The sequence below is a fragment of the Copidosoma floridanum genome, unplaced genomic scaffold, assembly GCF_036245765.1.
Source record: "Copidosoma floridanum isolate Cflo_tuat_1 unplaced genomic scaffold, Cflo_Japanese_pri ptg000017l, whole genome shotgun sequence".
Taxonomy (NCBI): Eukaryota; Metazoa; Arthropoda; class Insecta; order Hymenoptera; family Encyrtidae; genus Copidosoma; species Copidosoma floridanum.
The window spans coordinates 13,591,535-13,614,738 of record NW_028321894.1 but is presented as its reverse complement, the minus strand read 5'-3'; the positions used below and the strand labels follow the sequence as shown (position 1 = coordinate 13,614,738).

Below are 23,204 nucleotides of genomic sequence, written 5' to 3'. Positions count from 1 at the left end.
TTTTAAGCTATAAGCCTTTAATATTCTTACAAAAGGAGTATGAAAACCAACTTATGATGTACGTGGCCTACTTTAGGAATTTTGACTTTCTATAAAATATAAAAGAACTCCGTTTTTTTAAACACCCCATTTTCTTACATGATACACACTTTTGAAAATCTGAGTGTCCTGGACATTTTTCATAGATTCTAAAGTAACAATTTTGCTTAAGATTTTTGCGAAAGTAAAACCTAATTAAATTAGTAAAAACTTTTTGAGAATCCTTTTGCTAGTTCAATTTTTATTTTTTAAAAGCATTAAACGTTGATTTAAAATTCTAGTGTCCCATGCACACGTGCTCGCGCATGTGCGCGCAGCTCTCTTCCTTCTGCTAAAACACTATCGAGGTTTTGACTCTCCAAACTTACTAAAACATGTTGGTTATAATAGATTTTTTTCGGTCAAATTTCGATATAAATCGTATCATTTCAATTGTACTATATTTTATTACTACAGTACTAGTACTCGCTGGTTAAGTTTTACTTATTTTCTGATAAGGAGTTGTGAAAATACTGTAACATCAGTAAATCCACATTAATTTTTTTTTCTTCAACACTTTCCATGCCGATTATAGCACTAAATGCAGGGGCCAATGTGCATCTGAAAAGAGGTGAATCACCTGCAAGATTGCTCGTAGCTAAGGTACTACGACCATGTATGACTCACATACATGCACGCTGGCCCATGCTGACCGGAAAAGAAATCAAACGAAATACTTCTCAAAGCATAAAATAACAAAATAACTTTAAAGAACTAACAGATGCAAAATGTCAGCTAGGAACAGTTAATAAGAACCGGTATATAAGAACCAAGACAAGTAGACTAAGATAGAGTTAATGTATAGCTGATAAGCAACCACAATATGAGTAATAATGTTAACTACTGTACACCTAACAAAGCAACATTATTAGTTTTTCGTTCGTTTTTGATACATGAGTTGCCAAGCTACCCTCTTACACCATAGAATTTTTATACCATTCGCAAAAATCTAATTTTTGTAATCCGGACAAATGTTGCTACTTTTCAATATGTAAAGGAAAGCGGGAAAGTTGAGCCAACAGTCAACAATAGCTCCTTCCCCTTTTCCTGACTCAGATATGTCGAGAGAGAGTTTGTACGACCGAGCCAATATAAGTAACGGAATTTTCAAATCCCCAGGGCACCACGTGCCGACGTCCTCTCCAACGAGTAAGCAAAGAAAAAATAAAAATGGATCATGCTTCTAACATTTCGAAGTACATTCGTAGCTAACACAACTACAGCTTCTTCAGAGATAAATGGTTGGACCGCTGTTAACAATTACTCTTTCCGACTCTCAACTTGTTTGATTAATGTATCTGGCAACTCTAGCAACTATTATAGTTATTGATGTGTAAAAATTACTATTACTAACCCTATTATTAATATAGCAACGAAGTGAACAATTATTCAGTCAACACCTACATGAAACATTGGGCGATTTTCACCGCTCTTGTCGAAATAAATTAAATTGAATAAACGAACAATCCTTAGTCTAAGTAAATTTTAGCAATATGTCATCTTAATGTTAATATTATATAACATGGAAAATCTGTAAAATCTTGATGTAAAAGAGAAAGGGAGGGTCCAAGTGAGTGAATCACCTTCCACTCTCTTGACGCATGTAGGAAAGCTAGCCAGAAGTGGGAAGTGCCAATTTTGAGCGGCTAAACTAGAGCAACTCCAGCCAATTAGATCTTCTGCTATTGTCTTTTCCCCAAAAATTTTCAGCGGCAAGCTTTCCTGCGTTGTTTTCCAGCCAGCGCGTGGTCGAGGTCCGCTACTCCTTATAAAAAGTGCCTGGAGGCACAGTGAGACAGTTACAGTTTAATTTCACCCTCGAACGGTTGACTAGATAGTTAGAGTCCGCCTCTGCTATCTCACGGTCCTCCACGAGTGCGGTTTTAAATCTTCGATCTCGGACACTTCGCGCTGGTTCGGCACGTGTACATTTTATACCGAAAATAAAAGTATGTCAAGTTTAAATACTAAAGTGACATATTTATTTACGTAACAAGTGCGGAAAAGACGATTTCCCGCACGAGTCATGATTGACTCGCACGAGTGGCCGGAGTTGACGGGAACGAGTTGCGTAGCACTCGTGTGATCGCACGGCACAAGTTATCGTCACCGGCCACGAGTGCGAGTCTATCACACGAGTGCGGGAAATCGTCCCACACGAGTTGTGTTTAAGTTTTTTCGCAATAAGTGTGGGGAAAATAGGTGTTTTCCGCACTGATATTAGTGTGGAAAATCGATTTTTTCAAGTAGTGTGCGGAAAAGGTGTGTGGCAAAGTTTTTTGTCTGCATACTGTACGGAAAAATCTTTGCCACACACCTTCTCCGCACACTATGTGGGAAAATCAATTATCCACACTAATATCAGTGCGGAAAACACCTATTTTCCGCACACTATTGCGAAATAGTAGTTTCTCTACGAGTTTGAAAAGTCTTTGTTTGCGAACCGAGAGGTTTGTGGCCCGAGCAGAAGGCCAGGTCCGTAACGAGGTTCGTAAAGGAGACTTTTAGAACGAGTATCGGAAAACTGCTTTTTTGCCCAAGGAAGTACCAGCCTTCCAAAACCACCCGAGGGTGGAAAAGTCTATTTTTCCTCTCAGTTTCAACGTGGACGTGTTTTTGTTAGAGTTAGAAATATGGTGTCGGTAAAATACTACACTACGAGATTAAATAAAGGAATCATTCCTCACTTAAAGTCTAGGGCAATCACATTTACTCCGGATGGTACAGGTGGCCCCTAGACTGGTCGTGAACTTAAACCATTTTACCCCCTTGCGTAACTTCTAGAGTGTAACTACCTTTGGTCGTTACGGTACTGGTAACCTCTAGATTGCGAACGAGATACTATTCGACACATCGCACTGGGTATCCTCGATAAATCCGAGGTGCGCCGCGAACGAGTGCATCGCACTATAGCTTGACAACCGCGTCAATTTAATCAAAACGGCCGTCCTTGCCCCCTTTCAAATACTCAGACAACAAATATAATAACCTTTTGGCCCCGCGTCCCACCTACGTGCCCAGTGTGAGTCCCGAGTTATTAAGCGAAAGCTTAGACTTAAATAATACGTTGCGCCGACATAACAATACCATCTACATATTTTACACATCGCATCTTTATCGCCATCCTCATTGAAACATTTAACTCCTTTATAATATTTCCTATTGTTCAACGGTCAGGTGAAATGGTTGGAATAGAGACTTTTAATTAATTATTCTCCGTAAAAGACAGGAATTTTAAAATTATACTTGAAAATACTTGATGAACATACAGTATTTTAATATCTCTTTTTTCTACATATTGAACTAATAAAAGATCTCTTCGAAAGATCAGGATACTTGGATAGAAATAAATTAGAAGCTTGTCATATTTTATGTTGCTTTTTCTAGGCAGAAAAAACGTTTTTGTTCGGCTACAGCCAGAAAATTGTTTGCTTCTAAAAAATGTACCAACAAAAAAAAATATATTTGGCTGATTGTTTTGATTAAAAAAATTAATGTATTTATAGTTTACCCATATTTATAATAAATAAAGACTATTTTTCTGCATTTAAAAACTGTAGTCACAGGTAAAATAAGTTGATGATATCTAAGCATAATATTTATTATTATAAACTAAACAAATTCGAATCTGTTACTATTAATTTATATAGAAATTTATGAAGTATTTTATGATACAAACAAATAAAAGAATGAATACATAACCATTTAATATATTAAATTTCACGACTTTTATTGTTACTTAAAGTACTAAAGGTTTAGTGTGCCAAGCGCACTGAGAAGAACAGCTTCAATAGCTTATAACTTTAAGCACATCTTATTCAACCATGTATACAAATTGTAAACGAATAAATTATTTTTTCTCGTACCTAGAAAAGGACGAGTTGTGCCTTATCATGAATATTATAGCCATCTTTTCAAACATTGCTCTACTATATCTGGTGCAGTAGCTGAACCAAGTGTCCCTACATGTAAGTGAGTTTCTCACAAGTACCTGCCATGTTCAGGATAGTTGTAAGGTAACTGTAAGGTGTCTCTTTGCCAAATATTACTGTCTTGCTGTGAAGCTACAAAAATGCTTAGCGTAAAAGCTTACATTACTTATTGCGCTACCAAGGCTATTGTGCCCCTGTAGTCATGTAAGGTCTAACATGATTTGCTTATATTTTAAGGTGTAATGTAGCGTGTCATCTTATTACGTTGTAAAAATTCTGCTATAGGTAAAATCGTATATCTGTACACATGATTCTAATAAGTCATCTTCTAAATTAAACGCCCTGGGTGAATACTTTTTATTCAATTTAAGCTGACAAAATGAAAGTAGAATCGAGTACTTGATGGTAAAATTATTTGCGTTTTGTTCTAGTAAGTAGAAGCTTGCCGGTTTGATTTGGAATGAAGGAATTTTTTTTTCATCAAGTTAGTAATTTTTTACTGACTATTAAGACTCATACTGATGAAAATATGAAGTAATTTTTCGGACCAACCTCAGAACGGTTGTGGCATTATAAATTTTGTTTTGTAGAACTTTTCATTTTAAAATTATTCAGAATTTTATTTCTAATAAGCTGTTACATTTTTTTTATCATCTAAGTAAAAAATTATAAAAAAATATCTTATTTTTCATGTTAAAATGTAAATATGAGATAAATGTATCTAACGAAGCAAAACACTATGTACAACAATGATTACATTACCAGATAAAATAATTTTTATTCCAATTAAGACAACACTACGGTAATTGTATATTACTGACTCTACTGAAATAATAATACCTTTATGTATATCCCAGTGGTTAAGTTTCACTCTACTGTAGAATATGCTTATGGAGCGAAGGAGCCCTGAGTAAGTTAAAGTGGGCAATGCTTACGTACCCCCAGGGATCTGAACAAACAATACCTGGGAAGAAAAAAACTCAATCAAATTAGTTTGACCTGAATGAAACTAACCATCTGTGTGTCTGTCCTTCATGTATCTTCAAATTAATCTTAGTTTTGAGTTTTTATGTTAAACAATGTTTAATTGAATTGAGTTAAGTTAATATTACAATAAAGAAATAATTAAGAACGATCATAGTATGGATTATAGGGATTTCGAAGTCATTGTATTGACTGATTCAACATTTTAAGGCGACGATTTATTTTTGAGTCTAAGCTTGCATTTAATGACTTGGGACTCACCCTGGGCGCGTAAATGGGAAGCGGGGCTAGAGGATAGTTGATTTAAACGATATGGGGTATTTGCAAAGGGGCTACGACTGTTTTAACACGACTCGGAGCGACTGCTGTGCAGTATTCCGGTGTACTTATTTACAGCGTGCCTAATGTTTGTCGATTTTACACGGAGCGGCGTATCGAATGGGTGACTGTTTGCGGCCTAGAAACTACCAGTACCGTAACGAGCAAAGTTTTGTTTCTAGGGGTTACGTAGGAAGGGGGGGCGATGTTTTAATTTGGGACCCTAATAGAATCTACCAATATCGCCACGAGTAATGGTATTCGTTCTAGTTTTTACGTATAATTCAACAGATTATTTAATAGCCGGCATTCCACAAGTACCACTAATGTGGCGAGTAATAGTTTGCGCGTTCGAATTTATTATTTTCCGGTGATCCTCGGGTACCACTACTGTAGCGGGTAATGGTGTATACGTGTTTATGCCCGCGCCGGAAAGAAAAAAGGGAAAAATTAATTAAAAATGTGACAAATTTTGAACACTTCATTTTATTTAAACCCAAAACAACTTATGCACGCGGTGAACCAGAGTGAGGTGTCCGTATCTGAAATTAAAACCGCGCTCGTGGAAGACGAATCAGCAGAGGCGGACTTTAGCTACTCAGTCAACCGTTCGAGGTTAAAACAAAAACCGTGTCCTTAACTCGTAGTAGACTGAGAGGTAGCAGAAGCAGACTCTAACTACTCAGTCTACCGTTCGAGGGGTAAAAATTAAGAGAGTGTCCAGTTTCGGAGCCTTCGGGCCTTTTTATCAGGAGTAGCGGACCTCGGTGACCCGCGGGTTTGAGAACGACGCAGGAAAACTTACCAAGGGAAGATCTTGAAGAAAATCTAATTGGTTAGAACTACTCCAGTTCATTCACTCAAAAATTGGCACTTCCCATATCCGGCTTGCTCTCCTACATGCGTCAAGAGAAGGGAAGGTGATTCACTTACTCTTGCCCTTTCTTTTTTTTTTACATTGGTATTTTACGCAATTTTGATATAACTTAATATTGACATTAAGATAGAATACTATTAATATTTACTAACGCTAAGCACCGTTCATTCACTGAACTAAACTCGTTGCAAAAAGAGCGGTAAAAATCGCTTAACAATTCAAGTAATGCTCGGGTGAATAAAACATCGGTGTGTTACGATATACCAATTATCACTTATACTTAAGAGCATCCAGTATATCATCTAAAATTTCTATTTTATCGACTTCCCTATAATACGAAACTATTGTTAATAACTAATTATATAACTATATAAACACAAAATAATGAGCAGAGCCCCCAAGCTGGTACTTTGAAGAAACAATTAAGCCTAAGTTTAATAGAGTTTGTTGCGAACTTAGAGAAAAAGTTACATTTTGTGATCATAAAAGAGTAAGTCAGTGTGCACAATTTAAAATGTAACTTTTTTCTCTCAATTCGCAACGGGTTGCATTGAATTTGAGCTTCATTGAATCCGGAAAGTACCAGCTTAGGGGCTGTTCTCATCATTTTGGGTTTTAATAAATATAATTATTTATTAACAATAATTTTTTACTATAGGAAAGTCGGTAAAGTAGAAAGTTAATATGATATACTAAATCCCCTTAAATAACAGTAACAGTGGCCGTGGCTATAATAACTTATAATAGTAATATTAGTAGTAGTTGTTATTAAAAAAATAGTAATAATAATATCAATAATAATAATAATATTTATAATAATAATAATAATTATAATAATAATAATAATAATAGTAACAATAATGACAAAAATAATGGTACTTCACCTATCGCGAGTTAACATAATGAGATTTACAGGTAGTTTTGACTGTTTATAATGTTGCAAAAATAATACGGAATTTTGGTAGAATTTTAGTCAATATGTTTTTCGCTGTTAGTCGTTGGAGAGGGAGTCGGCTCGTAGTGCCCTGGGGAATCGAAAATTCCGTTACCTGTGTTGGAAGTAGAAGGACAGATTCTCTCTCTCTCTATCTCTCTTGACATCTCTGAGTCAGGGAAAGGGGAAGGGTGAACCTCCCGTTTTCCTTTACATTCGGAAAAGTGTTAGAATTTAACTAAATTATAAATTCGACTATAGCAGTATGTTTATGGAATTATTAATGTGATGTTAAAGGGTCACTCGGTAAATCATGAGCTTGTGAACTTAAATGGTAAAAATCGGGTTATTCCTTGAAAGTTCATAAATTGGTTACCAGGCTTGTCGTAGTTAACATGTAATGTAGTTGCTTGCTAGTGGTGTAGTGTGTACTGGTTGTTTCTAACTGTGTGTGACGATTCTGGCTTTTGCTATTATTTTCACTTTATCTGTATGTATTAATACTAAGTCATTTTAATTATTTAGTCTTAATTGAAAGTTATATCATCACTTAATATTATATCTCAGTTCAACTATTCTCAGTTAAATTTTTAATTTTCTACGGTTATTTTATTTTTATTCATCGAAAAATACTTTGTTTCTTTTTTATTTCTGGTCAGCATGAGCCAGTGTGCATGTACATGAATTATAATTGTGCTACAGGTACAAGTAACTTGTAGGTGATTCACCTTTTTTCCAATGCACGTTGATCTTTGCACAAAATACTTTTAAAACAACATGAAGAATTTCTAAGGAATGAGCAGGGAAAAAATTATTAGTAATTTTAGTTTACCGATGTTACAATGTATTAGGTCCTTAATCTTATGGTCTCCCTGCAAACAATATAAATCCATAGTATACAATCTATCGTTGCCAACCCACCGTGATTGAACTTCAAGAAAAAAGTTGCTGCAAGTTCTATCTCCACACGGGTGGAAATTTCTCAGACTTCTATTCTGTGTATGAAAGCGTAGATCACTGAAATTTTTTTACCAGTATCTTAGCTGTTTTAAAATATCTTAAATTAGCTTCAAATACTAAGAATGATAATTAAAATCAATTAAAAATTAAAATTTTATTTTAATTGATAAAGTGGCAGTTTTGTGAATACTTGTGGCCCAGTCACACAAAATTCTAAAAGGTTTTTTAATATATTTTTATTTTTCTTTAAACCTTCCAACATGATCAGTATTTGATTTATCTCATAAATTTTATGATAATAGAAATAAACCTGAGGAAGAAATTAAATATTTTTCTAAATGTCCATATACTTTGTGAATGTTAAAATCATCTCATATTTACTTTCAGCTACTCATCATTTTTCAAAATAAAGTATCTGATTTTTGTTTCGCTCGAAAAACAGAAAAAGAGGAGTTATTGAAAGATCTGACTAACAGCTTTAGTCAACAAATGAATTTGAACACGATAAATATTCCATCCCATTATTCAGGTATGTTAAAACAGTAATTATGTATGTTATTTATAAGATTGTAAGATAGGTGACACACAAAATTTACATATTATGACTGCATTAGGATAAACCATGGCTTTAGTCCAACAAAAGTATTTCTCTTGTCTGTTAGAATAAAATATTTTGTCTTTATATGCGTTGCATTAAGATAAACCATGGCTTTCTCTTGTCTGTTAGAATACAATATTTTGTCTTTATATTTATAATTATTTCGTGACACGATTACAGAAAGTGTTTGATACTTTAAAAAATCACATTCTAATTTTTTGATTCAGCAAAATAATTATTAAATTCTTTGTACAGTTTTTTCGAAGAAGAAAAAAAAACTACTTCATACCAGACAGTGTTTACAATATTTCAAGTTAAGATGCATTAAGCTAATTACGTTTTTTTTTATTTTCCAACTCTCTAGTTCATGTAAATGCTACTAGGGACAGCTAAAATCATGGATATACTAGGCATCCACCCAGGGTAGGTGTCATTAAATGACCCATAGTTTAGTAGTCCTGGTAATCCATGATTTTTTTAATAAAAAAGTTTATAAATGTGTTTGATTACTATGTAATGACTTAGAAATTGTAGACATTTTATAAATTATACACCTTTATGTTACAGTCTTCTTTAACATAACTAAAATGATAGATAACTTATTTATAAATATCTTTCATCTAATAGCTTACATTAAATCTTTTTTCTATTCACATTGAAATCATCGAAAGCAGTTTAAGCCCACCTATATTTTCTTATGCAACTGAGAAATTGTATAATTGAGGAGCTGGAAACGAAAAGGGCGCATAAGTTGAGAAACACGTAAAAGTATTGTCCAAGGAGTAAATTTTTCAAACTCACCATATCGATTTTTAAAAAATACTAGCTTGTATAGAATGAAAATCCACACCTTTTTTACTTTTACAACTTTTTGAATCAAGTCGTACTTTTTGAGATAAGAAATAAAAACCGCATTTCTTGAAAACTCAAATTCAATCACTTTTAAAAACATAAATTGCTGTTTCTCAGTCAATTATGATCGAAATCGTTTGAAATTTAGTACGGGTACGTGGAATGCCTTAGCGCTGCCGATGAATTAATCAGATTTAGTTGAATTTTTTATAATTAATTAATATTTAATTAGAAGTAGGTAGTGCACGGATTACAAAGGTTGTCAACTTCAATGAAATAAAGTGTGCGGGAAAGTTTTAGCTTGACAAAACTTTCAGCGACAAAGTTGTTCCTCAATATTCGAAGAAGTTTTCCTAAAAGTTTCAAATCGATTTATCTAAAAACAGCCGAGATAGAGAACTTTTTGTAACAACGTGCACGGATGGTAGGCAATAAGCTGTCACCGGCATGCAGCAGACGGCCTAACCTGATGGTGTTGTTGAGCTGGGCGACCGCCGTGGCTCAGTTATTGTCAGCTGTGCACGTTCTATTTATACAAAGTTCTATATTTCGGCTGTTCTTCAAGAATACCTACGCTCCTGAAATCAATAATATAAATGATGAAATCTTGTAAAGAATTGAAGACAATACTATAGTAAGCAACTTTTCTGAATAATTTTATTTAGTTTAATCATTAAAATTTCATTTAACTATTTTATTAAAATTTGACTGTATTCTGTCTAAGTAATTTTAATTAATAATTCTCTGTTGATTTTAACATCTGTTTTAATCTGTTTTTTGTCTTGAGTTACTGCTCATCACTTTTTAATTCCTGCTCTTATGTTTTTTTTATGTTTTTATGATCACGCTTAATTTGTACTTTGCTTTTGCCAGCTGCTTTTAAGCTTTTTTTCCGTTTAACAATTTTTTTCAATTTAATTTTTTTTTTCTGGCTAATAGAATCTTCGTTTTTTTTTTCTTTTTGGCTCTGTTTTCAGTTTGTTTTTATTTTCTTGATCAATGTCTTTTTTAACAATCTTTTTTCCTTCTTCATCAAAATGTTTTATAAAATATGTTCTACTTTGTGGACTAACATACTTGAGTAAACTTTCAACATCTTTTATTTTTTCACTTGCTAAACCAACTATAGGCGGTGATACGCAGCTGATACTATCAAATTTAATAATTGGCTCTATTGTAAATGATTGTAAATAATTGTCATAGTTTACATAGATATCAACCTTTCCTTGTACGTAAAATTTAATATGAAAAGCTTTGCTGATGTACAAATTTTTTATGTCACCTTTGAATATTTTTTCATAATCTATTAGTTGATATTCTTTTTCTTGCACGATAATAAACGGCGGCTCTCGAGCACTTTCGATGATTTTGACATATTCTTGTTGAGTTTCAATTCGTTCAAAATGTTTCTTTTTCTGTGAATATAGACCGAAATTACGATCACACTGGTTAAATGAATGTCCTCGAACAGGGTATAAATATTCAATTTCAATATTTAACTCTGATGCTAAGCTAGAAAAAAACCTTAAAATCATATAGTTACGATTTTGACCGCCACAAGCATCAGAAAAGAGAATAATTTTTTTATGAATCATAGGCTTAAATTCTTTGTTGATAACGAATGAAACAAAATTGCAAACCGTGTTAGCACCTTTCTTAGCAATACCTTCTGGTAGAATAAACATGTAACTGACGTCAGTTTTATGCACATAAACATTAAACACGTATACCCACATTAATCGACGAAAAAATTGATCACAAACAGGTAGTTTGGGTAAAGGAAGATTTTGTGCAAAATCAAACTTGAGAATCAAAGCATTTTCTTCTGAAATCAACTGCTTTTTCATTTTAAAATAAGCTGCTGCCTTATTTTTATGAACTTGAACTTCTTGGCTGATTGCACCAGCAGTTTCACTTTCAAAACAAATGTTGCATACATCTGACCTTGGTAAGTTAAAAGAGAAGCCCGAATGATGATCAAAAAATTTTGCAAAAGATGATTCTCCTATTGGAGGATCTTCTTTGCCAGTTATAGCTGTATAATAAGTCAAAAACGATTCATATAAATTTTTTGAATTAACGGTAGGGTTTTCAAAATACTTCAATGAAGACTTTTCGTATGAATAATGGGGCTGACGATGTGGAATCGATTCACAATGCAATAAAATTAACTGCTTCACTTCTTCCGTCAATTTTGAATTATGAAGATTTTTTTGCCCTCTTTGGTCGTTGAAACTATCTTGATTTAATATTTTTCTCTGGACTGTTCTTAATCTTTTTTCTCCAATTTGAAATAAACTAAGAATAAGTTTTTGGCAAACTTGATAAACATCTTCTGACGTATGAAATAAATAAGTCCATATGACTAATCTTTGGGATTTATTACTCGGATTTATTGTACAAGGATCGCGTAATTTCAAGCAATTCGATAAATAAACATTCTGCATATTGTAATTGCCCAGTGACCAAAAATCAATATGTTTACCAATCTGTAATTGTACGGCAATTTTTTTAAAACATTCATGTTTACAACAGCTAGCGATAGGTTCAAATGATTTCTCGAGAACTTCTTTACCCAAAACAGTCTCATACGTTTTACCCTGCAAAGTAAGCAACATAAATAACATCAGGTAATCAATGATAAAATATCAAACGGTATTCACTTATATATGAACACAAATTTCCATAGCATTTCGTGAATGCTCAACAAAAAAATGAGTAAAAAAACAATACGTATGAACAGACACGTAAACGTAAATATATACCTCATTTTTAGCTCTTTTTTTCAGGTTTGATTGCCAGTTTTTTTCGTTTCTTATCCTTTTGCGTCCACGGTACTCATCATTCACATTATTCATTTCAGGAGCGTATAGTAGGTATTCTTGAAGAACAGCCGAAATATAGAACTTCGTAAAAATAAAACGTGCACAGCTGACAATAACTGAGCCACGGCGGTCACCCAGCTCAACAACACCATCAGGTTAGGCCGTCTGCTGCACGCCGTTGACAGCTTATTGCCTAGCATCCGTGCACGTTGTTACAAAAAGTTCTCTATCTCGGCTGTTTTTTGATAAATCGATTTGAAACTTTTAGGAAAACTTCTTCGAATATTGAGGAACAACTTTGTCGCTGAAAGTTTTGTCAAGCTGAAACTTTCCCGCACACTTTATGTCATTGAAAATGACAACCTTCGTAATCCGTGCACTACCTACTTCTAATTAAATATTAATTAATTATAAAAAATTCAACTAAATCTGATTAATTCATCGGCAGCGCTGAGGCATTCCACGTACCCGTACTAAATTTCAAACAATTTCGATCATAATTGACTGAGAAACAGCAATTTATGTTTTTAAAAGTGATTGAATTTGAGTTTTCAAGAAATGCGGTTTTTATTTTTTATCTCAAAAAGTACGACTTGATTCAAAAAGTTGTAAATGTAAAAAAGGTGTGGATTTTCATTCTATACAAGCTAGTATTTTTTAAAAATCGATATGGTGAGTTTGAAAAATTTACTCCTTGGACAATACTTTTACGTGTTTCTCAACTTATGCGCCCTTTTCGTTTCCAGCTCCTCAATTTAGTTTTCTATATTGACATTTAAATAAACGGTAACATAGTACTAATGTTAAATTCTTATAGTTTACACCACGCATTAAAATTAATAACGTCACACTAGTTAATATATAACGTCACTAGATATTATAATCAGGCTATCAATATAAAAAAGATGACTTTCACTAAACGGTCGGTATTAGCATGGACCTTTGTTTAGCTGAAGTCATTCCCGTAATAGGAACGATAACTAACCAATGTAATTTCTGGAATTCTGTAGATTAAAGGAAAAACTTGCGGATCTCTTAAAAAAAGCTTTTCGCACCCTGTAAGTGTGAAAGAGCTGCTGGCTTATTCATAACATCGGGCGTCTGCTTAAAATGATATCAAGGCAATTTTTCTACGTAACTATTATGAAGTTGTGTCATTGGTATTCTAAAAAACAAGCAATATCAAAACGAAAGTTTTCAGTTTCGTTAAAGCTTTTAATACAAGCTTTGTTGCACATGCATATTTTAGTTAATCGTTTGCTCGTATTTTGCGAACTTGGGTTGTGAATATACTTGTGCTCTGAAATATAGACAGTGCACCGCTATAAAAGTTTTGTGGATAAAGTCTTACGCATGCAATGTATTTTCAAAGTTGTGCTGCACGTAGCACCATCGACACTCTCTAAGTTTTGAAATGTTCCCGTTTAACTTATAGTCCTGCGAGAATATGGAAGTGTAAATATGAGTCTTGTGAAAAATGGAGTACACCTACTGGTTGTTATGTACAATAGCACATAGCTACGCGTGCATGCGCCCCCGCTGGCCTTGTCCCAAAAGGGTAGGGGAATAGAGAAGAGAAGGTATAAGAAGGGAAACGAAGCAACAGAGTGAAGGGGAGATCAGCTAGAGACAGGAGAGCGGAAGGACCGGGCCTCTAATGAAGCATAAGTTAACCGTAAGTTGGCCTATTATTTATTCTGGCATCGTAAAATCCACGTTACAGCTGGTGTCGGAAGTGGGATACAGATAAAAATTTTTACGGTCTGTTGCGTGCGTAGAAATTACTTAGTCTCGAAAAAAAATTAATTTTATCTATTAATCAACGTAATAAAATAAAGATAAAAAAAATATATCGCTCATCGTACAGTAAAAAAATTGTGTCAAAAGTGCCAGACGCCCAATTCAGTGATCCAACAGTCACAATAGAAGGAATCTAGAGGAAGCGTTAAAAACAAGAAAAAAATAATCTGGTAAAAAACCTTCAAAACTGCTACCAGACCAGTACAGCAATAATAGAAGAAATTGCATATTAAGCCAGTGGACCAATTTATAGAACACCAGAAGACAACTACCGATTACTACAGGCAGAAAAATACAGACAAAAAAAGATCACGGTACGCCGAGCCCAGACGGTAACCACAGACAGGACACGGAGTACATCACTCAGAAGTAGAAAACAACGGGGAAAAGCGAAGGCAGGTCAACGTTCAGCAGAATCAAAGGCCAATTCATGGATATACTCAGGATCAGCATTATGCTGACCATCGTGACATAAATCTAGTGAGTAAAATTTTATTGTTCCTATCTACTATACTTATAACCCCCGAGGGAAATACATGCCCAGAGAAAGATTATGTTATTACTAAATCGCAAAATTTAAAGACTTTGGTTGTAACACATAATTGCACGCACAAACATATACCCGATATACAAGCGACGAACACCCCATACAAAGTTTTAATTAATAAATAAAAGGAGTCGTCAAACGAAAGCAAAAACAATAAAAAGACTATTGACTAACGCATAAGAAGAGTGCACATATCTATCAGGCTAGCCCAAAATACACAACAACGACAGCGTCTTACGATTAAACAAAATAAGAATACGAACACACAAGACAAACTACAGAAAAAAGCTAGAGGTCAATATTATGAGTGACGTAAAAACAAACGATATACTGGGAAGAGGAGTACAGAAAGTCGAGAGGTGCACAGATGTACACGCGATAGAACTGATTAAGATAGACGATGAGGTGATACAAATTAACCTAGGAGATGATCCAAAATCCAGAATTTGTCACCCCATACAAAACACATAGACTCTCAATATTTGAAATATTAACTCCCCACACCGAGCACAAAAATATTACGACTTACATGAATGGACAATTCACTAATTAATCTAACGATAAAGCGTAAGCCAACCACTACTGAAATCTACATGATATCATAAGAGAAGCAGCTACACAGGCTGTACAACACTATACGAATCAAACAGCACCTACAGTTGCACAATCAAGACGTCCACCGTCATGACATACTTGCGGAGAGACTACACTGCGTCAAACACAAATGCGAATCCCGGTAGTTTAAGGTGGACAAGTAATCGGGAATGATAGCGTTACTCTCAATGCAAGCCACAACAATCATAATTATAAACAAAATAATATGGCACAACCTCATTCTGCAGACGAGTTTGAGTCAGGTTGGGTGGATAAAAATCACTTGAACGCCCAAGACCAATTTACGATGCCTCCGAATGATACAGAAAATTTTAATTACGAACGCCAAATTCAAAACACGATGTCGTCATTGAGTCGTTTAGCAACAAACGTGCCAACATTTGATGGCGATCCCGATAAGTTATCTTTATTCGAGCAGATGGTGAGAAGTGTATCTTGGACTGTAGGCCCTGTGTACAGAAAGTTTTTTATAGGCTCACTAGCAAATAAATTTAAAAACAAGACAGGCGAATTTATACCATGGCTATCACAGTTATCTTCTGTAGATCAAATTTCAGTAGAACTGAAAAACAAATACAGTAGCATCGGTAGCGTTGATACATTATATTATTGTCAAAACTAAAAGTCATAAAGCAATACAGAGGGTAACTCGTAGAATATTACAGCAGCCGCTTATAGAAAACATACGATAGAATAATAAAACCCTACGACTCTGGCACGACACTACTCCATGGTCAACGACAGGCGTTGAAAGAGAGCGCTGAAAAAAAACCATAAAACAGTATACGTACATAATACAATCGCCTTATAACTACAGGGTAACATGCCTTAGTCCAAAAACGTTGGGCGAAGCTATAGTAGCCGACCTAAAAATGGTAAGCCACCTAAGCCTACGTGAGATTATGCCAGCACGAATCCAGGCTCAAATATGCCTAGCAAGAACAGAAACAAGAGATACGGACGATCGTGTACGCAACCTAGAGCAAGCAAAAGCAAGCGAAACGACAGGAGAAGGTAAAACAACCAGGGATTATTGATATTGCTCGTATTGTAATAAATACGAGGAGCATGCTTCAAAATTATCTATGACACTGGTAGCAGACGCGACGAGTAAAACAGTTCAGGTAGCACAAGATAAACAAAATGTAAGGGATAAAAATTGCGCTTACTACAAACGGGCACTATACAAGCGAATGCCGCACACTGGTGAGACACGCAGAGAGTGGAAGAATAAATTGGAGCAAATAATACAACAGCAATAACAGAGAAAATACGAAAGAAAATTTTAACTACCGAAATAGTTATAATTACCCCCCTAATACCCATAACCAAAACTATAACAACCATTATAGAAAGAAACTCTCTAATAATGCTGGGTACTACAGATATAACAACTTCAACAGTAACGCTGATTACCCGAGAAATAACAATAATAATTACAACAGCCAGTACAGTAACAACAAAAATTGTAAAGGTATTTATAACTACAACAGAAATTATAATAAAAGCGAAAATTGTAACGACAGAGGACCTCCAAATAAAACAGGTGATGCACCTGATGGAAAAATATTTACGCATATTACGGAACATTTAAACTCGCAGGATGCTCGTCGTGCTGCCCAAGCGCTGAGCGGGCCCCGAGAATAGAAAGAGAGATAGAGTGTAGAAATGAGACAGAGGCAGCCAAGAGAGAGAAGGAGCCAACAGAATGAGACAAAATACACATCGGAGAAACAGACTCTGGGTAGTCTCCCCGAACGGCTGAAAATGTTCACAAAGAAAAAAGAGTTGAAATGGAACCTATGACTAGTAGCCCTTCAGCCGACGAGACATAAACCTACCTTTCCGCAGGGTAAATATATCACGTACTAAAAGCACACCACCATCAGTAATATTAAGCAGCAATCAAGTGCAATCTTATAGCGCAAAATTTTACGTGGATACTGGTGCCGAAGTATCAGTTATAAAAGAATCCTGTCTCACTACAGACACGCATATAGACAGCAGAGAGAAAGTCTTAATAACTGACGTCACACATGGAACACGCTGCACGTTAGAGACGACTAAAATACCTCTTAACGGTATCATAATTAATCTGCATGTAGTCCCAGATACCTTTCCGATAGAGATGGAAGGCATTATCAGCTGGGATGCGTTTATGTTTCATAATGGCCTCATAAGTGACAACCAAAATTATTTAGAATGAAAAGATATCGGAATCCCATTATTAAAACCAGAATATTTTAAAATCCCGGTAAAGTTGAGGAAAATAATATTTTCACGCATAGAAGATGATGGCAGCCACATACAGGTCGGCTTGGTCCATCTACAAAACATTAAAAAAAAAATCTTATTCGGAAATTTTATAGAAGAAAATAAAGACTCGAAAATATATGCAGAAATTATAAACATAACAGATAAATAAATTGACGTTCTAGTACCAGAGGTAGATGTTCTCGAATATGAAACCAGACAAGAAAAGGAACAATTCAGCATGTCTGGGGACGATGCTGAAGATTGAAACGAAGCCATGATTGGGATTTTTAATATTGAATTTTCAGATAAAAATAAAGAAAATAATGTAGTTATGAAAGAAAAAAGTGCTATGACATACAAAGTAACGTTAAAAAAATTTAAAGAAATCACAGATAGTTGCTCGAGTAAACAAAATAATGGAAATTGTCGATACATATGTCTGCAACACGGAGGAATTAGACCACATCTGAATTCTCATAGAGTACAATTCTATTTAAACTAAAGGAGTAAATGCAAATAGAAATAGACAAGCTACTACAACAACAAGTGTTTAAACCCTCGACATTCCCATGTAACTCAAATATGTGGGTTGTCCCGAAAAACGTGGAACCTAACAAAGAAAAGCGTTGGATAGTCGTCACAGATTCACAGTCATTAATCGAAATAATGGTCGGTACGTCTTATCCACTGCCATTCCAGAATGAAATCTTAAAAAACTTGGCAGCTGGAAAATATATAACTGTCCTAGATTTGAGGAGTGAGTTTTTCCAAGTAGAGATTCACGAGGATGATGCTTATAAATCTGCGTTCTCAGGACCAAACAGACATTACCAATATAAACGAATGCCGATGGGATGCATAGACTCCCCAAGTACATTCATACGAGTAATAACACTGGCATTAGTGGGCCTACAAGGATGTGAAGTAGGGTTATTTATGGGATGGCATCATGGTATTCGCAGAAAACTTGGAATAACACGGGATAAGATTCAAAGGCTCTTAAAACGGTTAGCTGACGCAAACCTCACAATAGAACCGAGTAAATGTCAATTTCTTAGAAGAGAAGCAAAAGTGCTGGGACATATTGTAGGCACTGGCCAGATCAAAACAAATCGGAAAAAAATTGATGCAGTAAAAAGTTTTCTCAAACCACTAAACGCAAGGAAATAAAACAATTCCTTGGGTTAGCGGGGTTCTATCGATGCTTTATCAAAGATTACGCAAAGATAGCCCAACCACTCTCAAAACTTACAAGAAAAACAGCCAAATTTAAATGGAAGGAAAAACAAGAACAAGCGTTTATAAAACGAAACGACTCTCTGAGCAGTGAGCCAGTACTGAAAGCTCCAGATGTAAACAAACCCTTCATTGTAACAACCGATGCATCCGACTAAGCCATCGGAGCAATTTTCAGCCAAGGAGCGATAGTTAAAGATCACGCTTGTGAATACGCGTCTAGATGTTTTAAAGGCAGTGAATTACGATATCCGACATACGATAAGAAATTGTTGGCGATAGTGTACGCCAAAAAGAAATTTAGTCCATATTTATTTGGTCGTAAATTTACAGTCATAACTAACCGTGAACCGTTCAAGCTCTTCCACACATCAAAGAAACCGGATTTAAGATTCACAAGACTGAAATAAGAACTCTAAGGATATGAGTTTGATGTTGTCTACAAACCTGGACAGAAAAATAAAGCACCGGATGCTTTTCATCGCAATCCAGTACTAAAAGAAGGGGAGGAAAGTCCAGTACTATAACGCTGGAAGCTATTTAAGCTTGCGGAAAAACAGAAAAAGGACAATCATGAATACAAAAACGCGCCACCAGCACGACTATACAAAATGCGTACGAGGAGACTGAGGAATCTGATACGAAAGAATAAGAAAGTCAAAATATAAATATCTAACTCAGCCGCGTCAGACGAAAAAGTAGTTAAAAAAAAAACCAGGAAACTCAAAGTAAGCAAACAGGTATGAAGTACCAGCAGCTACAGTGGTAGAGATACAGGATAAGAATGGGAGATAACGGAAAAACCAAAAAAAAAGACAGAAAAAGATATAATCTTATGGCGGTAAATGACAAAGTGGAAATTTTGTCGCAAGGACCAGTGGACAATAAACTAGCGTACATGCGCAAAGAGAAAAACATAGAAAAAGGAGTAAAAATAACGAGCACATGATTTATAAACAAGGGTATATAGCAAAGAAAACACAACACAGAACGCGTAAACGTCAATTGGATACACTACATAGGAAAATTCCAGATTTTAATAACACCACCGAGCAACTGCACAACTCAAAGGGAATAAGTATCGCACATTGTGATACACTGACAGCATTGCAGAGGAAACCCGAGCCAGAAAAATATTGGGCATGTCAACTAGCGCGGAATACCGAGGCAGCGAAAAGAGCAGAAAGAGAGGGAGAACGGAAAGCTTAAGAGGTGGCAGAAGAAATGGCAGCAGCAAAAATACCTGATGGAGACGAAGAAGGTAAAGTGAAATTATAAAATAAGAGAAAGGTACATAAGCAGAGAGAGAGGGAGAGTAGAGTCAAAGACAGACAGTAGGTATAAGAGCGGGGGACGTAAATGAATTGGCCAAGCCTAACGGCATCAAACTGATACATGATTAAACGACCGACAGAAACAGAAAAATCTGACAGGGAAAATAATAATTGCAATTAAAACTGAGGTCAAATTATTAACTTAAAGTTAATACTTGATGAATCATCCAATTGATTTTGAGCAAAGGTCTCAATCGACGTTAAAAATCAAGACATTAGGGGGAAAGAGACTATAAGGATCGATGTATGGGAAAGCGATGACACACCGTTCGCAATGAACGAAGAAGAAGGCGCAAAGACTTGAGTATCGGGGACTCAATGTGCAGAACCTCACAAACAGCTAATAATGATCGATGTCTCAAGGGTCGGAAGCTGTCTATTTCATTGCTTAAAACTTCTGTACGAGTTGGCAGAATCAACAGACGAGCTTAGAGAGATACTACATGAGTCAAAATGGATAAACAAATGCAAATACTCAAAAGAAACCAAACAAATACCAAGCAACAACCATAAATTCGGTGACGGGAAATGCACTTTTATATTTTCACAACAATATAAAAGAAATGTATGCATACACCTGCAAGGGTTTACGATAAGACAGTATACCAACAATTTATGGGGGGGGGGGAGACGTGGAATTCAAGCACATACATCTTAAAAGCCAACATATCAAGTCCTTGTAGAGGAAACCAGTGACGACTACTCATCTAGAAATAATGATGAATATCAAGATTACGATCCCGATTACCAGGAACCTCGAGATAACACAGAAGAAAATCTTGAAAAAGATAGCAACGACCAATCGGTAAACAAACGAGACGGAGAGAATGGTGAAGAGAATGCATGAGATATGGAGAGCGGTGAAGAAAGCGAGAGAAAGAAAAAAAGCAAAAAGGCTAATAAAGAGCGCAGCATGACCCCGCCAAAACCTCCACTACCACTGAACACTAACACTAAACGAGACTTTCTCTCATTGAAAAGTGACTGAGACCTAAATGAAGCGTTGATAGAAGAAATCGATGATAGTCCCGGCGAGGAGAGGAACATTTTTGACAAAGTGGGCACAATGAAAAAGTATAAAGTATTGAGGACACGATTTCCACGTGACATAGCTCCATGGGCTTCACAAGGTAGCTCAGACCCCACCTCATTTCAAAGAATGAAAAAAATCGAAGATCACCCGTTTAGATTTATTGAGAACCTAACGCTCTTCACATTAACATACGATATTCTGTCACAGAGACCATCGACGTGCTGTATGAGCGAGGCTATATAAACCCACTAGTCATAAATAACGAGACAGAGGCAGTCGGTGACATCATGCTATCCAAAATTAGGAAAGTATGCGCTATTCGGATATATGCAAGCACTTACTTTGAGGATTCAGCACTAAGATCCGACTTATAGAAATGCGTGATGCCCTTACATTACTTGTTATGGTGGATAAATAAAAAACGATAGGATTGGTAAGAGATTTAGTGAATCTTAATCTTAACCGATAGACAAACGAAGTCAGACAATTTGAGAAAATCTTTAAAGGAATAAAAATAAGTGCGACATTATATACTAACACATTAGTATACATTAGAAAAATATCGAAAGACTTCTATTGGCAAAAAATGAGGCTAGACGTAAGACAGCACGTACTCGGATGCTCGTCATGCCAAACAAAAAAGCTAGTTCTAGTAAACCATTCAAAAAGATATCGATGGGCCAATAAACAAATAATCGGCATACAACAATACACACATCTCATCAATACAGGATTAGCTAACCAAATATATAGCGCTGGCCCCCGTCCAAAAAGCGATGGCAGAGGAAACAGTAAGAGCCCTAACGGACAAATTCTTATCATACTTTGGAGCCCCAGAAAAATTATTATCAGATAGGGAGGGACACGTCATAAACAGACCATGGAGAGATTTGCCAAAATATTTAAAGTCGACAAAACAGGGAGCAGAGCTTATCACCCGCAAAGCAACGGTACGATGAAGCGTATGCACCACGTCCTGAAAAAATATTTAAAAGCATACGTTAGCCAAACCGAAAAATTGGACGAGGTACTACCAGTGTGCGCACTGGCATACAATACGTCAGAGCACTAGAGCACAGGCTACTCTCCACACAAGCTCGTATTCGGCCAACGTGAAAAATTGCCGTCAAGATTTAAACAGCTGGAAAAAGGACATACATACACAGAATTACTAGAAAAAATAACAGGGAACCTCACAGAACTACGAACGCTGGCAGCAATGTCTTGGACACAAAATAAGTAATGGTCAAAATACTATTATGACAGGAAACTAATTACAAAATTCTTCAAGAGAAATGGTATATATATTGAAAAAACCGTTTAAAAGGACGTACGACGACCATTTCGAGGGGTTATATAAAATGACGGACATAAATTACAAAAGTCACAACGTAAAATCACAAAGAGACAACAAAATAGGCGTTGCACATGTAGACGAAATCAAAAAGGCGTGTAAATTAAAATCCCCCCATCTGGCATAATAAACACGATATTTTTTTTTTTTTTTTCGTGGGCCCCGGACCAGCCGTGACGGAACAACAGATTACATAGAGAGAAAATGTCAAATCATTGATAAATATGCAACCAACGTACGTTCAGGCAATGAAATACCCCCCTTCTAAAGAAACAATATTAATAGAATACGTACAAAAAAAATTTTTTTTCTTTCGCGACCCTTGGACGTGCCACGAAAAAACATACAAGTACACCAAAAACTAGTAAAGGTAAGAAATAACAACAATAACGTATGAACGGAAAATATAGGAATATAAACATATGAAAACAAAACATAGAACATACAAGATGCGCCCGTGGCATTCTCTAACGAAGAATACAACAGAAAATTTTTTATAATAATAATAATAATAATAAAAATAATGCAAAAAATAACAATAATCGTAACAATAATAATAATGATAATAATAAGATTATAAAGAGGTAGCATTACGAAAATAAAAGCGAGGCATTACAATCAACAGAAAATCATATAACACGTATAAATATGACAAAAATCAGGCTGTATGC

The 23,204-nt window shown here is 35.4% G+C and overlaps 1 protein-coding gene across 1 annotated transcript in view; it reads left to right on the top strand.

Moving 5' to 3' along the window:
- LOC106638117 (programmed cell death 6-interacting protein-like) overlaps positions 1-23,204 on the top strand; it is a 463,402-nt gene that overhangs the window by 222,761 nt on the left and 217,437 nt on the right. Inside the window, exon 7 of the mRNA XM_089592473.1 lies at positions 8,471-8,612. Within this exon, the coding sequence (XP_089448599.1) occupies positions 8,471-8,612 (142 nt within the window). The remainder of the gene's footprint in view (positions 1-8,470; positions 8,613-23,204) is intronic.